The sequence below is a fragment of the Zootoca vivipara genome, chromosome 4 (genome assembly GCF_963506605.1).
Source record: "Zootoca vivipara chromosome 4, rZooViv1.1, whole genome shotgun sequence".
Classification (NCBI taxonomy): domain Eukaryota; kingdom Metazoa; phylum Chordata; class Lepidosauria; order Squamata; family Lacertidae; genus Zootoca; species Zootoca vivipara.
In genome coordinates this window covers 77,993,501-78,015,302 of record NC_083279.1, presented here as the reverse complement: position 1 = coordinate 78,015,302, position 21,802 = coordinate 77,993,501, and the positions used below count along the sequence as shown (strand labels likewise).

General features: G+C 39.7%; 1 protein-coding gene across 3 annotated transcripts in view; it reads left to right on the top strand.

The window, feature by feature from the left end:
- The window catches only part of PAN3 (poly(A) specific ribonuclease subunit PAN3), a 55,955-nt gene that overhangs the window by 7,748 nt on the left and 26,405 nt on the right, over positions 1-21,802 (top strand). For 2 of the 3 annotated variants that reach the window (XR_009557504.1, XM_035114555.2), the window contains exons 2-5: positions 2,540-2,661; positions 9,842-9,908; positions 10,768-10,838; positions 17,687-17,848. Coding sequence is in view for 2 of the 3 variants with exons in the window: in XM_035114555.2 (XP_034970446.2) it covers positions 2,540-2,661; positions 9,842-9,908; positions 10,768-10,838; positions 17,687-17,848 (422 nt within the window). In the remaining variant the exon portion in view is untranslated. The remainder of the gene's footprint in view (positions 1-2,539; positions 2,662-9,841; positions 9,909-10,767; positions 10,839-17,686; positions 17,849-21,802) is intronic. The other variant, XM_035114556.2, reaches the window with a different exon arrangement.

Sequence of the window (21,802 nt, the reverse complement as noted above, 5' to 3'; positions counted from 1 at the left end):
TCTGTTATGTTTGGGGCTAGGCATAATGAGCTCCTGAACTTCAAAATTTACCCTTGCTCTGCTGTCTGAGATAGATATTTTGATGAATGCATACTTGTCTGAGAGACAGAGTAAGATATAAAAAGCAGAAAAGGTGTGTGTATGTAACGTACATACATTATTGTAAAATTTTAAAAATGAATTCTATATTACATTTGTCCCAAGACTGAAATAGCTCAAGACTGCTGGCTTAAGCCCTGTTGGTGTGGGCTTTTGACTACCAAAATATGAGAATTCTCGGCATTTGGAGATTTACTAGCTTTCTTTTAGATAAATTCATTTTCCAGGTTACTGGTTGTATAGATTGATCTTGTTTAATATATAGCACTTACCACTCTTGCCCATTTAACATTTCCATATGTTAACCATGTTTTAATGGAAAGGACACATAGAGGACTTGCTCAGTGGCTGCCCACAATGATGAAACTGTTTCCCTGGCATTTCACCAAAGCCAATGTCTGTAGATTTTTTAAACAGCAGAATATATTTTCTAGTGGGCTGGAACTAAGGAAATAGGAAGCTATGTACTTAAAATTACTGCCTGTTTTGTTTTATGTGTTCAGCTGCCTATCTGTATAAGCATATTAGTTGTCTTGTGCTTTTAGGATTTGGGTGACATACACAATCGTTTAGCATTTAGGAGAAAATGCTTCCCCATTGTTTATCTTTTTTCAAAAGGCTATAACTGATATATGCCTTATGCTGTTGAAGTGATTTTAATTTAAGGCATCTAAAAGCAATAATTGTCAACTGTCCTCTAACACAGGCTCTGGTTATTTGTAAAATAAGATATATTGAAGAGCTTTGTTTTCACAGTCCTATTGGTGGGGTAAAGAACATAAGATGCATCATTCTTGCTCAATGTAGTAAGTTAGCACAGTGCTGAGGAACATAAATAATGCTCTTGATACAAACATATGGTTGAGGTTTCTAGCAGAAATAGGTCAGCCGTAAGCTCCACATAACCAACACTGTCCCTGCTAAACGAAAAACAATTTCCTCTAGTTATATATGCCCTCCTATTTATTAATGCAGATTTTGAGCGCGGATTGCAAGTAACAAGATTTTAATTTTTTTCATGCTCTACTCAGCTTGAAAACTCTAATGTGCTGAAAATGTTAAGTTGTTGTTAAAAACCCCCTGAAAATTGTGTCTGGTGAACTTTCACTAGATTTCACAGCTCTACCCGTTCAGTTTTTTTTTTTTTAAGTGTGATGTAACCTTTCTACAGAACTGAACATTAATTTTTTTTCAATCTAGACGGTTATAGACTTCACTTGCGCTAAAAGTGATGGAGCCAACAATTTCATTAACTAAAGATTCAAGTAGGGCTTCTTAATAAGAACATACCATCTGTTGTTTAAGCCCTGTTTGGGCATGTTAGGTTGTTCTTCCATCTTTGTCATGAGATTAGGAGTAGGTTATGGGTTCAAATGGTCCTCACCATAACTCCTCCCCCACTTCCAGAAACTGGTATCCCAACTGGCAGAGCCTATGGGTATTTTAACACATGTTCTCCTTATCCAGGATAATGAATCTTGGTGATGAGTGAGACTGGGATAACACCTGAACAGGCTCTTTGTTTCCTTCTCCTGCTGTTGCCTTTTGCTGTACTACTCCAAAACAAGCTCCATTGTCTCATCTGTCTCCCTTTCTTTCTTTAAAACCTATTTCTTCAACAGCACTTCAGCAGGTACCTTCAGTAGCAGGTATTTCCTGAACATTATCTCTTCTATACCTCCTGCCATTAGCTCTCTCACTTTAATTTGCTGTGCTTAGTAGTTAAAATTAACATTTCTACTTTTTCAATATGTGGTAAAAAAGTGCATTTCTACTTGAGCCCCTTAAACACATTTCTGACCCTTTACTTAATTTCATATGCACCACCAGTTACATGGTGCATGGTTTTCCAGCCCTTGTTTCGCTTATTCATTTCTATTCGTCCCTGCTGCCATAGGGACAAGTAGGCCTGGATTAAACATAGGGCTGAAATATGGAGGCAGCAGGTTTGCACATGTGTTGCTTTCCTTCACCTGGTTAAAGCAATATTGATGCTGAGGGGTGTGTGTGTGTGTGAGAGAGAGAGAGAGAAGCATATGTTCAGGCTGCACATTGTGCTAAACAAAATGCAGCACATATAACTATTGTTGTGGTAGGGCATTTTGTCATTCGTATCTTGCCCAGCACAGCTGCTTTTCACTCCCAAGTTGGTAGGAAATTGCAAAATAGTCATTTAGTGACCCACCACAGCAGCTTCTTCCTGTTTCACAGAAGAGTGTGTGTGTGTATTTAGGCAGGCAGAAGTAAAAACTTTACATTACACATGTAAAAGATCACATAGAGATCATTACAAAAAAAAAAAGCTTCACAGCACTATTAGAGGCACTTTTAAAAGGAAAGGGCTGATTCTGAGAAGTAAAACCTTTTTGCTTCTTACATTACTGGGGTCAGGGAAGGGTCTGCAAAGCTGATAGTTTTAAATTATTATTCTTTTTCTTAGTTGCAGGCATGGATGGAGGTGCCCTGGCTGAAGCTAGTCTTACAGACTCCTACTTCAGCACCAGCTTCATCGGAGTTAATGGGTTTGGAAGTCCTGCTGAAGCAAAGTATCCTATGATGCAGGTAATATTTCATTTGGTAAGCAGCTAGGTTAAAATGTACCAAGGATTAAAAATATTTCTACAGGAAATAAGTTTACTTCTAGCAGTTTTCTGCTAATTTTAGATTACTCTGGGTTGCTGTATTTTATTACTTCACATAGAGCAGCAGTAAATCAACTCTTCCAACCAATCTAGGAATCAACAGTGTTTTTAGGAGCCCATTGCAGATGTTGAGTTCACAGAATATCTTCCCTCCTATCCCTTACTGCAGGTAAGAGGCAGTGGCTCCAATAGGAGATCCTATGTGAATTTCATCATGGAATCTCCTTCATTTAGGAAATGGGAGACGTACAGAGTCCAATGAGGAATTCTCAAGCCAGATACTGGTTTATGATCGCTCTGTATGCAGAGGGTTGGGAAAGGACACATAGTAATTGAAAAAGGCATTGGTAGGTTGGTTACTTTTGGGGACTTTTTTATTTGTTTCCCAGAGTGCAAATGATGATGCACCACCTGTATACACACACTTTCCATCTGGTTCAGTCTGGGCTTTTTTCTGCCCTTCAGCAGCTCTGCAAAAGTGCTAGTTCTGTAACTTAGTAGTACATCCCTCTCACAAAGACATCGTCTTGTTGTCTGGTGGTACATAGGGATAATAAGTGCTGTAAGTTTGACAGTCTGCTGTATAGTGGTTAGAGATAAGTTTCTGGAAGAATTTTTTGTGTAATCATATAGGCACCATCTGGTTTGAGTCCTTACAGCTTTGGATAGTTTTGTTTTTTTGAAGGGAGTTGGCACTTAACTTGGCTCCCACTGCTTCTAGCTATACCCATCCATTCTAACATATTGCAAACACTGGAGAGGCAGCAAGAGATGGAGTGCAAGGGTTTATCCAGATCAACAGTTTTAAATTTCAATTTGCTACTTATTTGTGGTGGGGGAAGGCACAGTTCATGTTGCATCTCAGAATCTATCAGTATTCAAATTCTTGCTTTTATAAATGTGTGAGCATGTGCATAATCTTGTAAGGAATTAAACAGTGGGGAGCTTGGGTGTGTTTGGTCTGGACCAGGGGTCCCCAAACTATGGCCCGGGGGCCGGATGCGGCCCAATTGGCCTCCCAATCCGGCCCGCGACGACCCCCACCACTCGTCGCCACCGCCCGCTCTTACGGCACGCAGCGTGGCGGCGCTCTTCCAGGTCGGAAAAAAGCGCCGAAAATCCTTTGTGCGCATGCGTATGGGCCTCTCCCGACCCAGAAGAGGTCATTTCTGGTGCACTTCCGGGTTGGGGGAGGCCCATACGCATGCGCACAAATGATTTCCGGCGCTTTTCCCGACCTGGAAGTGCGCTGCCGCGCCAGTAAGCGCCCGTGCGCATGCGCATGGGTGCGCACTCCCCCGTCCGCTGGCCCGCACGGGCGCGCACTCCCCCGCCCTCCGGCCCGCCGCGCGATCGGCGCGGTGGGAACCGGCCCAAAGCCCGGTAAGTCTGGGGACCCCTGGTCTGGACTAAAGCCCTTTGTTGTCTCATTTTCTGTATATTCTCCTTTTCTTGTATATAACACCCACCCACCCCACACACTCCAACTAAGAATTTATGGCATTGCACCCATCCTTCAGGCAGCTTGTTAACCTTACCTTTTTAAAATAATAATAATAATAAATTTATACCCCGCCCATCTGGCCGGGTTCCCCTAGCCACTCTGGGCGGCTTCCAACAAAATATTAAAATACAGAAATCCATCAAACATTAAAATCTTCCCTAAAAATATTAAATCTGGCTTTTAGTTCTCCCGGTTCCTATCATAGAATTGTAAAGGAACCCTGAGGGTCATCTAGTCCATCCCACAACAATGCAGGCATCAACATCCAGGACAGATGACCATCCAACCTCTGCTTAAAAACCTCTAAGGAAGGAGAGTCTACAATCTCTCGAGAGAGCCCCTTCCACTGTTGAACAGCTCTTACTGTCTGAAACTTCTTCCTGACGTTTAGTCGGAATCTCCTTTCTTGTAACTTGAATCCATTGGTTCAGATCCTACCCTCCAGTGCAGGAGAAAAGAAGCTTGCTCCATCATCCACATGACAGCCCTTTATATTTGAAGATAGCTATCATATCTCCTCTCAGCCTCCTCTTTTCCAGGCTAAATATACCCAGCTCCCTCAAAAATTCTTCATAAGGATTGGTTTCCAGACCTTTGATCATCTGGATTGCCCTCCTGCGCACCCGTTCCTGCTTGTCAATATTCTTCTTAAATTGAAGTGCCCAGAATTGGACGCAGTATTCCAGGTGTGGTCTGATCAAGGCAGAATAGAGTGGTACTATTACTTCCCTTGACTTGGACACTATACTTCTGTTTTTTGCAGCCTAGAATAGCATTAGTTTTCCATCCACACATCCTATTTTCAGCAAATAAGATCATGTGGGTTTGAAGGTGCAATTGTGCATTTCCAGTGTTTATCCCTGAAAACTTGTAAAAAAAACAAACACACACACACACCCCGGGCAAAAAGCCTTCAGTTCCAGAGGCAGGATGCACATGTGTTCAGGAAACGCAGAAAGACTTGTTAAAGGACAGTGACAGTTAAAAATGAAAAGAAAAATGATGACTGCCAGTGCGGACATACCCTAAAGAAGAGGACATGAAATCCTCTGAAAGAGAGGTAAATACAGTTGCATTGAGGATTTAGAATAGGGAGTCAGTTGAAAAAAAGGACACAGAAGGATATACTGCATCAAGTAAAAACACCACGAGGTGGAATTTGATGTTACAAAACTGGTACCCTACTACATCCCGAGGCTAAGCTAAATCATCTTGGATCATCCATTTAACTAAAGCCATGTTTCTTCCTCTCATCACATCACTGCTTCCCTCTGCTAATATAAGGAGAAAAGTAGGTTGTTAAGTTGCTGACACAAAGATTCCCAATATGACTTTGGTTTATCCATATAGCTTTTTGCCTTGTTATTCAGACAGATTTGTCCTTTACCAGCAGAGACTCACAGCTTTTTAACAGACCTGTGATAAAGTCTCTAGGGTGTACTATGTCACTAGCTCTGACGTTGGTTCATAGATCTACCCAGTAACATCAGTGAGGTTGCAGATTCACCATTGGTCTGATCTCTAAGACAAATTTATGCTGATTGGCTAATTACTTCATGCTTTCTTGCTTGTTGCTACTTAGTAGATCTGCTTTGCATTAAGGGCAAATGTTTTGTGTTTTGTGTACTTTTGTCTTAATTTCATGTTTCTGTGCAGACTGAACTTTCAGAATAATTTTATTTAGATTTGAATGCTTAATAATACTGAATAGGAGAAATTATTACTTTTTCCTCTACGAAAGAGTAAATACCAGAAAGGTTTTCATCCTTGAAATAATTTGATCTTTCATATGACATCTCATTTTCACATGACATATCTCATGTCTCTAGTGTGGCCTGTTCTGTAACATGCCTTTTTCTATGGTCACCTAATGACTGCTGATGGTGTCTGCATTTCAAATAATATTCTGATTTTATGGAATAGCAGCCTGGCCCTATTGCATAAGAAGGCACTTTCAGACTCTTGAGTCTGCATGCAAGGTGGGGTGGGCAGGATGAGGAAGCATCGTGTAGTAGTAGTAGTTGTAACATCATCATCATCATTATCACTCACCCTGTATCCTAAGGTACCAGGGCAGATGTCAAGAAATGTTTGATATTTTGGAATGTGTGTAAACTTCTGCAAGAAAAGTAGTTGGTTAAACATATATTTGCTGAAACCACCCTGATTCTTTTTCACAAGGATTGTTCTTCTCTATGAGTAATAATTCTACTTTAATGCTTTCTATCAATTTACCTAGAATTTAAGCTCACTGTCCTGAAATGTGTTGGCTTCTTCTGTCTGTTTTTTTAGCCGCTTTATGATGGCCATTTCCCAGTCCTCCAGTTAAGAAGGTTGATTTTCCTGCCACATTGTGAACTTTTCTTAGGATATCAGCAATGTTCACATAGATGAGTCCTTGAGCAGTAGGGTGTATGAACATTAGAAGAGTGAGCTGGATCAGGCCCAGCAGCCCATCTAGTCCAGCATCCTGTTCTCACAGGGGCCAAGTGGATGCCTGTGGAAAGTCTGAAAGCTGGACCTGAGGAGAACAACACTCCCCCACTTGTGATTTTCAGCAACTGACATTCAGAGGCATAATGCCTCCAACAGTGGAGATTGAACCTAGTCATCGGCTAGAAACTGTTGATATCCTTATGCTTCATGAATGCTGTCTGGTGATGCATTTAGTATTTGTCAGTTAGCTGTAGAACTTCACCTCTGTTTGATTCAATTCTTCAGAGGTCAGCCCTGAAAAGGCATGGGTATCAGTCAAGCATTTTCAGCAGTGAAGGCTGATGCAAAGAATTAAGCTTTTCTGCAGTCTCCCTGTTCTCCCTTAGCTTCTGTTTTGTCATCTAACAATCCAACTAGCTCCCTGGCTGTCTTAAATGTTACAGCAAGCCTTCCAAAGTAAAGGAAGAATTGTTTGGGTCTTCCTTTATTTACATTGCCTGCAAGGATAATCTATATTGTAATCTATAAACTGTGTGAATTAACTGATTTTCACTTGCTGGTTATTTTGAATGTTTTTAGGTAATTGGGGAGGGGGAAACACATGTATATTGAAGTCCCATTGACCACTGAAACTCTGATTCAACACTGCACCTGTGGATTATACCAGTCATTTTCTACATATTTTTAAGCCTTTTAGAGCCAAAGAAACAACTTGCTTTTTCTTAAAAAGAGCTGCATTGCTTTATCAACATAGAATTGCAGAATAAACATACCTCTGTTCAAGGAGAAATTGAACTTGAGAAATTGCTAATTGTTACTTTTCTGGTTCTGTGTTGATTGGATAAAACTGTTAAACTTAATGAGAGCTATATTTGTAGAAAGCTGTTTTAGAGAAAATAGGTAAAGGTAAAGGGACCCCTGACCATTAGGTCCAGTCGTGACCAACTCTGGGGTTGCGGCGCTCATCTCGCTTTATTGGCCGAGGGAGCCGGCGTTACAGCTTCCAGGTCATGTGGCCAGCATGACAAGGCCGCTTCTGGCAAAGCAGCGCAGCGCACAGAAACGGCGTTTACCTTCCTGCCAGAGCAGTACATATTTATCTACTTGCACTTGACATGCTTTCGAACTGCTAGGTTGGCAGGAGCTGGGACCGAGCAACGGGAACTCACCCCATCGTGGGGATTCAAACCGCTGACCTTCCGATCGTCAAGCCCTAGGCTCAGTGGTTTAATCCACAGTGCCACCCGCGTCCCCTTAATAATAATACCCCTTAAATGTTGGATCTTACATTTTGCCTATAACGTCTGAATGATACGCATTTTTTGAAGTTTTATTGTCTTTAGCCTGAAATTTAAATAGGCCATTGTGACCTATTTGGAGCCATAGCAACAGTGTGTTGCATCCTGAATCATACAAATTCAGAAGGATCAACATGGAACTGAGCGGTGTCTGTATGGAAGTTAAGAAAAGGGTTTGTGGTTTAGTTTTTTGATCCAGATTTTTTTTACAGTATATGCTGACTAGTGGTGAACACTCTTGTCTTTTTCTCTGTTAGTCCCAAATAGTTCTAACTCTCTTAAAGTCAAGATCTGCTTTCATTAGGATTCTAGGCCCCATTTTTCAACTCTGTTTTGATAAGGGAGTGCCCTTGGCTCAACTTGGCTTAATAGAAAGTAGCACATACCACTAACACAATTTTAGGAATCTCACTTAGCCTTCTGTTGAACCTGTCTTCTTTTTATCTGGGTACAAGCAACCCCTGATTTTTGTGGGGGTTGCATTCTGAGTCATCACGCCCGACTGTGTAGCCCGCATAAGCCTGCTCGGCCTCTTCCACCCCCACCTCCACTTCACCCCCTTTCCCAGCCACTTCCAGGTTACTGTGATGCTTGCATGTGTGGTCGCGCACATATTGAACACTTGTATATCAGTCGTTGCCTGTACTTGTAATGGATTCAGGGAAGTTTAGGATACATATTTGTCTACTGATACATGGGATTTGTTTAGGCCAGTGGTTTAGATCCCTTCATAAAATGTTTCATTTCCCCCCTCCTATTATAAAATAATGCAGTAAATTGAGTCCTGATAAATGGTAGAAAACTTTCATGTTTACTCTGTAGTCTTCTTGGCCTTATTTACATGTAAATAAGCGACTAATGAGGCTTAGATAATTTTCTGGCTTTATGATAGTAGATTCTCTAAATCTCATTAAATTCTGTAAAGGTGCATGGGGCTAGGGGAGCCATTTACTACTTTTGGAATTGCAGGTTTTTTAAAAATACATGTCTGTTCAAAAAGTTATGCGGTGCTTTAAATAGGGAGTCTTCACATTTTGAGGGCACCTTTAGTTCTTGAAATACAGGTATACTGAAAATGGATGTGGTGAATTCTGACAAGTTTTGTCTTTGATATGTTAACAAATTTAAATGCTTGGACTGAAATCTTTATCTCACTTGTGTTAAACCGGGTTGTGCTGATAAACCTGTAAAATGCATGTTTGATAAAAAAACATGGATCTTTACCTGGCATGGGGACAAAATTCTGTGACTATTGAAAAACTTATATCCCAACACCTTCAGGTTTTTTATATTAAGAAAATTAGATAGATAGGCCTGCTAATGACAAGTTTATCAGGCAGCTTTCACCAATAAGCATTTTGTGTGTGTGTGTGTGTGTGTGTGAGAGAGAGAGAGAGAGGAAGAGGAAGAGGAAGAGGAAGAGGAAGCAATTTTCACTGATTCCTCCTTCTCCCTGTGACCCCTGAAAAATCTCTTCAGTAAATTAGGGGATCCTCCAGAATCGGAAGCAAGAATTAGCAAAACTCTCCCCTGCTCCAACACGACCTTCTCTTAGTTTAGAGTCACATCTGTGGAACGGAAACTCTGGATCCAACTCGATGTTTACATAATGTTCTTGGCTAAATGAAAATCAGTGTTTACTTGGTATGACTTTATATTAAATGTTTTAACCAGTAATTAAATGCTTCCTATAGCTTTTTATTTGGACACACCAATTTGTGGAGTCACAGAAAGCTAACACTTTGATTAGCATTATATTGTAACCATATATTTATTCATCCATTTTCAGTGTATGGGCTAAAACTGCACATGATCCCTACTGTTGCATTCACCATGCAATTTTTCTTTTTCTTTTTCTGCAGAGGATGACAAATAGCAGCAGTTCCCCTAGCCTTCTTAATGACAGTGCCAAGCCCTATGCAGGCCACGGTAAGAAGTTGACTTTCTTAACAAAAAATTTCGGATTTAACAATATGTTTATGTTAATAGTTAACAATATTTATTTTAAGCTATTTTTATGGGGGCAAAGCTTTCAATCTTTAATGTGGTTGCAATATCTTTAGTTGTACTTCTTTTCCATATGGGAGTCACTTATAAGTAAACAAGGAAGATTTTAATGGATGTGCACATTTATTTTGGGAGCTTAAGATTGCAGAGGACATAACCATAATTTATTATTTATACCCCGCCCATCTGGCTGGGTTTCCCCAGCCACTCTGGGCAGCTTCCAGCCGAATATTAAAAACAATACAGCATCAAACATTAAAAACTTCCCTAAACAGGGCCACCTTCAGCTGTCTTTTAATAGTAAAATAGTTGCTTTTTGCCTTGACATCTGCTGGGAGGGCCTTCCACAGGGCAGGCGCCAGTACCGAGAAGGCCCTCTGCCCAGTTCCCTGTAACCTCACTTCTTGCAGCAGTATCTGGTAGTTGATAAACTTCAACTTAAAGCACACACAACTGTGAATCAATTAACATATGCCAATGCTAAGTTAACTTCTGATTTCAATAGGACTTAAATGCTGATATTGATAAAACATAGCCTCTATACAAGTAATCTACTAAACTAGCTCTCTTATTTCAAAGTCCAAAGAAATTGATAAGCATCACAGTTTTACAGGGCATAGTGATTGGTTGTTAACAGAGGGGGAAAGTTAATTCCACTGAACATGCACAATTCCTTAGGCACATGCCAAAATATTTTCTGATACTAACAATGTTGTTATATGTATTTTTGAATATACTATTATTTTACATCTCTGTGCGTTTTGTAACCTTTTCCCCCCAGATTCTCTTACTTCACCTGGTTCATCCTTGTTCAACGACTTTGCTGCCCTCAGCTTATCTCAGAGGAGAAAAGTAGGTATTGCCAGAGTTTCTAGATAACAAAAGAACCACTTGCTTTATTACATACAGCCACTGATAGCTTACAGAGTAGTATTGAATATATATACAGAATGGCCATATGTAATGCTCATTTCTGGGCATGCATTTCAGTTCATTTACACAATTGCTTGTAATTGTTCAGATCAGTGCACTCTAACTTGATCCTCTGCCCCTCACAATACAAGCAATGTCTTTCCACAATGTTCTATTCAGTGCAGTTTTTTCTAGAAAAAGAGGTGTTGGAACCTTGTTCTCTTATAATGGCAATGGCACGATCCTAAGAAGTACCGGAACTGAGTTCCGGCTGACTAAAAGTCTTGGTTCTGTTGCAACTTGTGGTAAAGGTATCTAGCAACTTTTATTCTAAACAACTCTTGATAAATCCACTGTTTAAGGAGAAAACTTCCTTCAGTAGTCACATTGCATAGAGCCATGAAAAATCTGTAAGCCATAGGAGTAGCTTTTACTCTACCCCTGCAGAAAATTGTGATCATTAAACACCCCCCAAATTATCAGAAAGGGAAAGCAGTCACTTTCCCTTTCTTGAACATTCTGGGGGTTTCTGTTGTAAAAGTTTTCAAGATTAGTTAGCTTTTCCTTGCTTGTGAAAATTGCAATAAGAAACCAACATTTACAATTTAATATTATGCCATGTCCTTTTTATTGCTTTCCCAAGTTAACAAACTTTTATGTGCCACTTCGTTAAATGAATGCTGTTCTTTGTTGATATCAAAGACTTCTGATCTCAAGACTTCACACTACAAAAAAAATAAAAATGAGTTAAGACATTTTTGTCTTCCCTAGGCAAGGTTTGACAAAGTCTGGGCCAACGGTCAAAACTGATTGGTCCCCAAGCACCGTTTCCCTGACTCTTTTCGGCAGTAAAAACAAAAAAGGTTCATTCTCAAGGGAACCAAAGTTTAACAGTAAAATTAGCAGAAGATTGTTATTGGTTAAAAAAAGAATAACAAAAAATTTGACTGATGCCACAAACTGAAGTGACCTTTGGGCTTCTTGTTCTTTGGGTTGATACAGACAGTAGTTTGTTTTAATGCCCCACTGTCTTATCTGTGTATATCTGTGTATATATAATTTTGCAGGTTTTTGAAGCATTGCAAAACGAGCTTGATTTTTAGCAAAAGCATGTAGAGAGAAAATGCAAGTGTGTCTGTGCAGATCATGATTGCTTTATTATAACTTCAGGGAACACACAAGTCCACTAACTGGGTTTTCATCCCATCTAAAAGTATGTGAAGGCATAGTTTGCATAAATAAATCCTTCTCAAAGAGAAATATACATGTGCTTGGATAATGGTAATTGCTCAAATAAAAGTCACTGTGATGTGCAAGTCATGATGACTGTGTGTACAACCCTAGGTAGGAGTGCTGAGTCATACAAATGAGGTTTTGACTCCTGGCCTTATTGCAAGCCCATCAACAGCCTCACGCGCTCAAGGAGGTGGTTGGATAATTGCCACTGAATGTACAAAGCCAGTTAGGGGACCCTGAACAATATACTCCTGCACAAGCATTGCACCATTCACTTCATTCGCAAAACAGCTTCTGGGTAATACATTTTAAGATTAGGGTGTTAGGTTGTCAGCGGTTTTAAATAACAGGGATTTATGAACAGTTAACTGTCAGAATGTTATACTAAGATCTGCTGCCACTGAAACAACGGGGATAATTAGCAGGGGTGGACTTTGGTAATATGGCACCATAAGCGAGGACATAATTTGGCGCCCTTCCCCATCTCGGTTTCCGTTCTGCACATCCTCTAAGGTGCAGTACGTCATAGTTTTGCTTCCTCCTGGCTCGGCTTTCCTGTGTAGGAGAGCTACACGTACCACCCTAAATCTGACGCTGTAATTAGCTGCCTGTTAATGTTGTGTACTTACATTTAAGCCAGTAGAATATAGGAAGTTTTGAGTGTTAAGCCCCTCTATGGTGCATATGGCAGACTCAAGTGTTAAGTGCATTGCAGTTTTTGTTCTGTTACACTCTTGTTTTAATTTTGTAGGAGAAATTTGCTGTTCTGAGCAATTAGGGTGAACTGTTGTGGTTGGGAAGGCCTGAAATTTTTTTAAGATCTGAGGAGCTTTTCTGTAAAAACCGTCTTGTGGAAACATTTTGGATGGATGATTTTGCTCTTGTGTCCTAAAAGCTGGGCAAATAAAGCCCTACAGTGATGGAATTAGCATTCTTTATAGTAGGAGTAGTGGTGGGTCTTGGTGCTATAAAAGAGGCAAAAAGACATTTTTGTTTTAAAAGGGATATTTGAGATTTAAAACATCACTGCAATAACATTCTGCTTTTCTGGTTATCTTTGTAGTTTGAGACTACCATGTACAAGTTTCAAGCAGAAGGAATATTGAAGTTACTTTAAGTTGTCTTTCTGGCCTGTGGTTTCACAACAACCAAAGTTTTTGTGGAAGGATGGCATTCAAGTTTCTTAGTTAATGGCTTCAGCTGCCTGTGGGATTGGGTCACAGGATTGCGCTATTTGTCTGCTAGTCCCTTCTGTCTCGCTCATGTACACTCAGATTAGTAGTAAGCATGCTTAGTTTTGGTACAAAAGTAGCTACAAATTGTGCTTAAGTGTGTGACATGCGGGATACACACACAAGAAGAAAGGACACTATATTGTAGCTATTCCCATCTTTTTAATTATTGCTAATAACTGGTATGCATTATAGCTTCATTGAGTTTTCTGGTTGCAGCATAACAAAAGCCAGTATTTTGGTTGTTCAACCTGTTATGTCTTCAGTCACATTGCAGATGGAGGAAATACTGATCACTAAGGATGTGTTGTGAAATTGAATTTGCATTTTTGACTTTGCAATTTGTGTCTCAACATTTTTAAAATGTGGTCTTTAAAGAATGTTGAGAGAGGCAACTTTAATCTATTGTTCCATCAGTTAAAATGAAATATGTGGCATAGCCTAAGAGTTAAAATTTAACTCTATACTTAAAAATCCACCAGAATTTAACTCTTTTCTCTGACTTCTAATATTTATCTTCACATTTTCAATTATTCTCAAACATTGGGGCCATAGCTGTATAAGACATAAGGCAGTGATAGCTAAAACCGTTCCAGGTTTTGCAACTCCTGAGTGAATCGGCCCCACTCCAGTGTCTTCTATTGCCAAATGCTGAGCAGCATAACACCATAGCATGGATTAGTAACTAATCAAGAGTTTATCAGGATGTTTCCCCTTTTTCACGTTGGTGTTTTACTGCTTCCTCTTTTCAATTTTATATATGCCGATTGTATGAGAAGGCTCTATCATGTACCCTAGATTATAGGTACTACAAGCACATTAGAGTTCTATCCCCCCCATGACATACATTTAGGACTGTTTTTGGAAATGTGTTCAGTCATGTCAACCCCTCACATGCAGTCTGAAGTGGCAAGACCAGGCACATGTTACCCCATCACCTATTTCTTGTGAGAACAAGGTCACAATATTAGCACTACTTATCCATTGCTGTTGTTGGTTGTTTAAAATAGTCATTAACTACGAACGTTGCTAAATTGGGCCATGTTATCACTTTCTCCAGTTTAAGTTGAGTATTGTTTTTTTCTACAGTATTTGGGCTTCCAGCTTAATCATAGCCAATGAGGTTAATCCAAGGCATAATTATTGCTAGTTGAAAATTGCACCCTCTTGCATTGATACATACTTGTTACTAAGACTTCAAACTGAATGAATATGGACTCTGCTGAAATTGCCAAACCCAAGGCAAATCCAGTTTCTCATTTTATCTGACTGTTTCTAAAACCATTAGTCGCTGTTGGGACAAAACCAAGAAACAGGTGACCGTAATGTGAAGAGATCCATGCAACTGAACACTTAGTTCCCAGTCTCAATCTTGCCAAATCTACATTTAATCAGGTTAGGCTATTGTTCCTGGTTGAGTAATAAATGTATCCAGATAACTGCAAGGGGGAGGAATGAGCTACCACATCCACTCATTTTCCTGTTTTTCAGATCAAAATTGCCCTCTCAGGGTGTGTTTCCCTTTTCAGATGGATATGCAGCTCTGGATGCAGTGATTTTGAGCTGAGAAATAAGTAGCAGGGAAAGAGTTAGGCAGTTCTTCTCCAGCCACTACTGACTAAAAATTGATTGAGCCTTGGAAGAGACATATACAATTGAGTCCTTGCTTTGAACAGTGTTGCCTTTATGAAAAAAATTCTTCAAGAGATCTGAACTGCTGCTTAAATGCTTGCATAGCTGGTAATTAAACTCTCATCAAAATCTGCATAAAACTAGTTGGACACAAACACTAGGTATTGTTAATGTAGAAAGGCATGGTTTCTTGTCCAATTTAGTCATGTTCTTTAAGCCTGAAGTTTAGCTTGACAAATGTAGATACGATTTCTTTTGGCGTTCATGTGTTTTATTTGCACAAAAGTGTGTATATATATATTTAAAAATCTTATCTTCTCTTTATTGAAAATGGACTGTTGCAGTCAACATACTTCATATGCCCACGTTTGTCATATAAGCAATGGTGATTAAATGTTCCGGGAAAAACCCCATTTAGAACAGGTTGAATTAAATTTTATTATTAGTTTAATATTCCTGTGGATGTTGTCTTCTGACCTTATTTGAATATTCAGAAAACAATTACACATCTTTTTGCTCTGGGAAATGTTCTTACCTCTTGATGGTTCTTTGATTATCTTTGTAGATACTGAACTTTGTGCAGCACACTTCTGAGATTTTACAATGGGTTGTTCATGCAGAGGTTGGATGGCCATCTACCATGGATGCTTTAGTTGAGTTTGCTGCATTACAGGGCGTTGGACTAGATGACCCTTGGCGTCCTTTCCAACTCTACAATTCTATGATTCTCTGTGTGAACTAAACAAGTAGATCAAGCAACCATGAAATCTCTGTTTTGGAATTAATATGTATTCAATGAGGAGCGTAAGCTGAGGTCTGCTTCCAATCCATTCCTGGGGGAAATGATGAGGAGTAATTTTTATCATGGGTGCATCCTAAGATAACTACATTGAAAGTATTTTGTATGGGTAGTTGTACTCCAGCTTCATTGGAGCATGTGGGGAAGACACCCCTGGTTTAGAATAATTGTGAGACAAGTATTTTCCATGGGTATTTTTGAATGGAATATATACTGGAGGAGCAAGCAGTACATCTATATTCAGCTAATTCTCTTGATGAGCCACTTAACTGAGCAATAGACAGTAAACCAGCTGTTCAGCTTCAATTTCTTAAATGTTATCTGCTAGAAAACTTGATTGCTGCATTTAGTAGTAGGCAGTGCACCTTAGGGCTAGCTTTAACCCAATGTCTGACTTCTGCTGTAGCTTACTGAATACTTATTTTGATGAGCAGGAGGCTTCTCTAGTGACATGAGTTCATGGGTCATTAAGTGCTTGCTTATTATATACAGCTCAGAGTTGATAATTTTATACTGTCTGAAAACTCAGCAGGGCTTTCTTCACTGTCAGCAAGGATACAGCTTGTAAATAAGGATAGTTGCATTTCATAGTAAACCTTTAAGAGCGTATTGTGTGGTTTTTTTCTGAATTGCTGAGTAATTACTGTTCTTGGAATTACTTTTATTACTTCCTATTTACTTTGATAGGCAAGATGATACCTTAATTTTATAAACACGTCTGGGGTTGATTTTATAAACACATCTGGGTTTGAATGTACACCTTCAAAGCTTAAAATTACAAGTATTTCATTATCACCTGTGTGCACCAGTAAAAACAGTTGTAATAAGAGATTATATGCCTTCCTTTGTGACCAACTCTTTGTGACTAAATATGTTAACTTGACATGAACAACATTTCAAGGAAAAATTCTCTATATCCTTTTGAGAAATTTATGCCAGAACTTCCAAAGTTTCTCTTTTGAGCAGTTGGATTGTATTTAATGAAGTCTTACTCAGAGTAGACCCACTGAAATCACTAGGCTTAAGTTAGTCAAGTCTACTGATTTCAGTAGGCTTACTCTGCCTATATTCAGGTGCCAGAATTTAGTATCCTGGTTGGAGGTATATTTGTTCCTTTACAACCCATTATTTCCAAGCCCAGTCCTTTCTGTCCTCTGGAATCTGGTTATAAATTCAGGTGCCAGAATTTAGTATCCTGGTTGGAGGTATGTAGTAGGCAAAGCTTTTAGTTTGACCTGACACTACATATTTCAAACAAGTCTTAGTTTATTTGAAGTGATATAGATCTGACTTTTCTAATGAAATGTCAGAAATATCAGGACCAAACTGTACAGGTCAGCTTGTTCTGCAATCCTATTGGATTTTCCTGGGAGTGAGGCCTATTAAATTCTGTGGGACTTATTTCTGAGTAAATATGCACAGGATTGCACTGCAAATCAAGGTGGAATCTAATTGGTGTCCCCAACATTGGGAAGTGGAGGGAAAGTGATATTGTCTTCCTACTGCTCCCCATGCCACCCTGTTGAACTGGAGTGTCCCCCCAGCTCTCTGGCACTGATGTTTTATGGGTGCTGCGGGAGGGGAATGGAAAAAAAATGCCTCCCTTTCTTTTACATTAGTAGGGGTATCTATCTGCAGGATCAAAAGTTCCTCAGTTAAGTGCAAGGGCACCAACTGGAATCCACTCCAAACCATTTTTGCTTGTTGACTCCTCTCAACTTCCTTTTCCAAGCCACGGCAACTCAAATGACCAGAGTCAGAAATTTTACTTGCAAATTGTTTCCTATTCCACCAATCAAACCAAATATATGTTCTCATCTAGTTCTAGTTTGAGTTTCAGACTAAGGCATGTTGGGAGTGCCCTGGTTTTTTTTCCTTCTTTTCCATAGCCAAGGAAGTATCGACTGGGGATGCTGGAGGAGAGAATAGTTCCGGTGGGATCAAAGGCAAGAAAATCAAAGAACACTATTGGCTGCTTGGCTGACAGGTGTAAAACAGGAGTACCCATCAATATGGTTTGGTGGAACAGAGTCACAGAAAACAATTTACAGGTAAAATTACTTTTTTCTAGTCACTTTAATTAATTTTGGCTACTATTTTTATTTTTTCAAAAATGCTGAAGTTAGATACATATGACGGGCAGAAATTTGGCCAAAATCTTCACAGGTAAAATGTACAAATGACAACAAAAGTGACTATCTGATAAACTACAAACTTCTCAACTAATGTTCTGTATCATCTAGTTTGGGTGGCAAGAGTAATATATTTTAAGAAAACACCTTAGAAGTTGAAACTTATTTTCTTTGAAATAGCTGAAATAATTTGAACAGTATTTAGACCCTCCAGATGTTACTAGACTGCAGCTCCTGTTATCGCTAAACATAGGCTGTGCTGGCTGGGGCTGTGAAAAGTTGAGAGTCCATCAACATCTGGAGAACCGCAGGTGTTTCAGAGAGCAATCGTAGTGCAAAACTCTGTTATCTTATTTGTACTCCTTATCCTAGCCTAGAGAAGAAACTCACTCAGCATCTAGTGACTTAAATCGCCTTTGGTTACCTTTGGCTACTATGAGTAGGAACAGATCTCTGGCACTTTCTGCCCTGTGATTAGCACCCTAGGGACTTTCAAAGGGCATTATTGCTGTGTTGTGTTGAGGCTCTAGATCAGGGGTTCCCAACAAAATTTTCTCGAGGACCCCTCATTGAGCCGCTATTGTGACAAGGACCCCCATTAATTCCTAATCCTAAAATTAAAAAGTGAGAGCCAAATTAAGAGTCTTTTTATAAGAGTCCAGGGAGGAGGGAGGGGAATGGAGAAGACAGGGTACCTGCACAGTAGCGCACAAATGAAGCCGACGCGCGCAAAGTATCTTGGGGAGGTGAGCGTTAGTAGAATGCGCGCGTTGCCTCTTCGCAAAACAGTAGTGTTTGTAAAGCGCCACCTAACGGCATACAGCAGAACTACTGCCTCTATCTAATTCTAGTTTTGCGCTAGACTCTGCTCATGCAGGAAGCGGCCAAAACAAAAAATCTGTTATCATACGAAATATATTTAATATATTTTTTATTCTAATAGCATCTTGCGGACCCCTCTGGCATAGCTCGCGGACCCCTGGGGGTCCCCGGACCACCTGTTGGGAACCACTGCTCTAGATGGATACTTGTTCCAGTGGAATAGGCACACTCAACCTCTAAGATAAAAACAGACTGAGACAAGAGTAGTTCACAAAATTAGCATGAGAATGGGAAGAATAGTCACCCAGTGAATTACCCCCCCCCCCCCATTTCTTACTACGGTACTTTTGTTTGCTTCTACTGTACATGAGAACAATAGCATTTTTACTGTTCTTCGTATAAATCATACTAATAGTTTTCTTGTGTAGTGCCAGGTAGTTAATGTAGCTTGTAGGCTATATTGTTGCACAAGTCTGAGCCGTTTCAAGAGGATATTTTCCCCTTTAGGACTTGACTTAACTCAGTGTTTGCTTTGGCTGATCTTAGGGTTAGAATGACCTGATTTCAGTTAAACTGTGATTTGAAGTTAAGTGTGTCTTTGGTTTCACATCAGAAAAGTCATACAAAGAGAGAGTGAATGGACTCAAGCTGATTAATTTAGTGTTGTGGTGGCGGTGGCATTGTTTGTCAGTAGTTGAACTTAAGTATTCAAGAAGGAAGAATGGTTTGCAGCATTCCATATTGTACATTATATAGAGATGTCACAATGCATGTGCAAGGGATACATGCTAAGTAGGTTGCAGAACTTAAAGGTTTTGTAGAAAAATGTGGCCTGTTCAAGTTTGCATGCCCCCCCCCCCCGGTCTAGCAGCTTGTGTTTCTCACTTATTGTGTGTGTGTGCAACCTTGGTTATTTTAATATATGAATACCGTGTTATCTGCTGATTTTATGGAAATCATGGAAATTTTACTTTCCTATTCCACCGAAGAGCTCAACGTTGTGCACTCCCCCCCAAAAAAGAGTAAGTTTGCCTGAGAGAATGTCACAACTGTTTTCAGTTGCTAAGTTTATGAATATTGAAAAGAGCCATATTGATGTACATAAACTAAGCAAGTTTGCCATTGTTTGTATGATGTTGCAGTTCAGTTCTTGGACATCGTGTATGATTTAATGGAATTTGCAGCATTAAATCACTGTGTTGTGGTATAATACACCACTTGCATCAACATCTGCAGTAATTGTAGATTTGCCCTGTACATTCTGCAAACCTCTGTTTTATATATGTTGGTCCCTTAACATGTTTCCATTGAAGCTTGTAAAACAAAGATGTAGGGTCTCATTGTTAGAATCCAGAGCCATTGCCAAAGGACCAGGCTTCAGCATCAGCACAGCAGCAGTGCTGTTTCAGTACAGAAATGGGGATAAAAGGCCCCCCATGCAAGAATGATTTGACTTAGCAGAATCTCAAGCTGATGTGGCTCTTCCAGCCATTTAGACTACACTAGGTGGCCTAGCTTGCCCACCCTCTCCCTCATGTTCACCCCCATGCTCCTTATCTGCAGCACAAATGAGCCAGGAAGGGGTGTGTGCACATTGTGTGGATTGCAAGATTTGCAGCCAGTGGATGAGAATGTCTCATGCTACTAAGCTCTTTTAATTGTCATACTTCTAATTAATTTCACTATATTGTAGAGGTGGTTGATTTGTGGCCAGTCTGTAACCTTCTGTGGATTCTGATACTGGAATTAGCCTCATACTGGGATTCTGAGAATCCTAGTAAGGTGGCAAAGCTGATGTTTATGATGTTTGTTATGATACATTTTGGTCTTATTTTGTAAACGAGACATAAAAGTCATGATCTGAGGCATAATGGGGTCACATTGTGACCATTGTGTTTTGAGTCTTTTTATCTATCCGTGGTGATCTCTTCTCAATATAAACTATTCTAGAAAGGACCATAACTTGGTGTTTTATAAGGTCAGTTAAAAAGGTCATGCACGTGCCATTAACTTGGTTTTGATCAAGCAGAGTTTGTAATAAGACACATGGTTTCTTGCTGCTCTGTAAATTTAAATAATTTGTTAGTATAAACCTAACATGTACTAAAGTTAAAAAGGACCAAGCAAATTCCAGAAGTGTAGTTGTGTTAGTCTGTTATGATGCCACAATCTCTTGGCCTTCAAGGCACCGTAACACTCTTTGTTGAATCTTGAGAAATTCAGAAAAACGCTTACAGGAAAAAACTGAAATATCCTGGATTTTAGAGTCTCATTTCAACTAAGCATTCAGATGTGTACATGATGACAGATTTGGCCCTTGTTTGGTAAATTGTTTACTCTTCCATCTAAAGAAGTATGTTGTGACCCTTAGTTGGAATTTGTGAATGTACTAGTTTGTTCCTGAACAGTTACAGCTTTGAGTTTTTCCCTTTTGCTGCTTCCTTAAACAGTAATGCAATTCTAGAAAAGCAATTTGAATTCATCCTTCTAGACCATGAATGAAGAACCCAAGGTCTGTGGACAGAAAAAGACGCTTCCACATCATTTCTGTGTAACCACTTGCAACCAGCTACAACATGTTATGTTAATTTGGTATCTCTCCCTCCTCCCTGGTCCAGCTGCAGCCCATCTTCATTGAGGATGAGGATGTTGTACCTTAAGAAGATACGGAAGGTGCTTGCCTTAAGGTTGTGTGTTGTGGGAGGAGCATGCTAGTAATAGACCTGGCAATAGAAGCAGAGCCTGAGGATCATAGTGCTTGTCTGAGAAAACCTACATTGTGGGAAAAGGTTTTGTACCTGAGATCTGGCAGAAAGGGGAGAAACAATGTTTGTCTGCTTTGAAGAAAATGTGTACATGTCTGTTTTAAGGAAGAGGGAGAATGTTTATTGCTGTGATAGGTGCATACATTGATTTATGTAGAATATATTCAGGTATTTGTTGAGATTCCCTTCCAACTCTGCAATTTTATGATTCAATGTGGAAAAAAGAAATGGGAGTAGTGTAATTTTTAATGTGTGTGAATACAGTTGGCTAATTTTTATACTATGT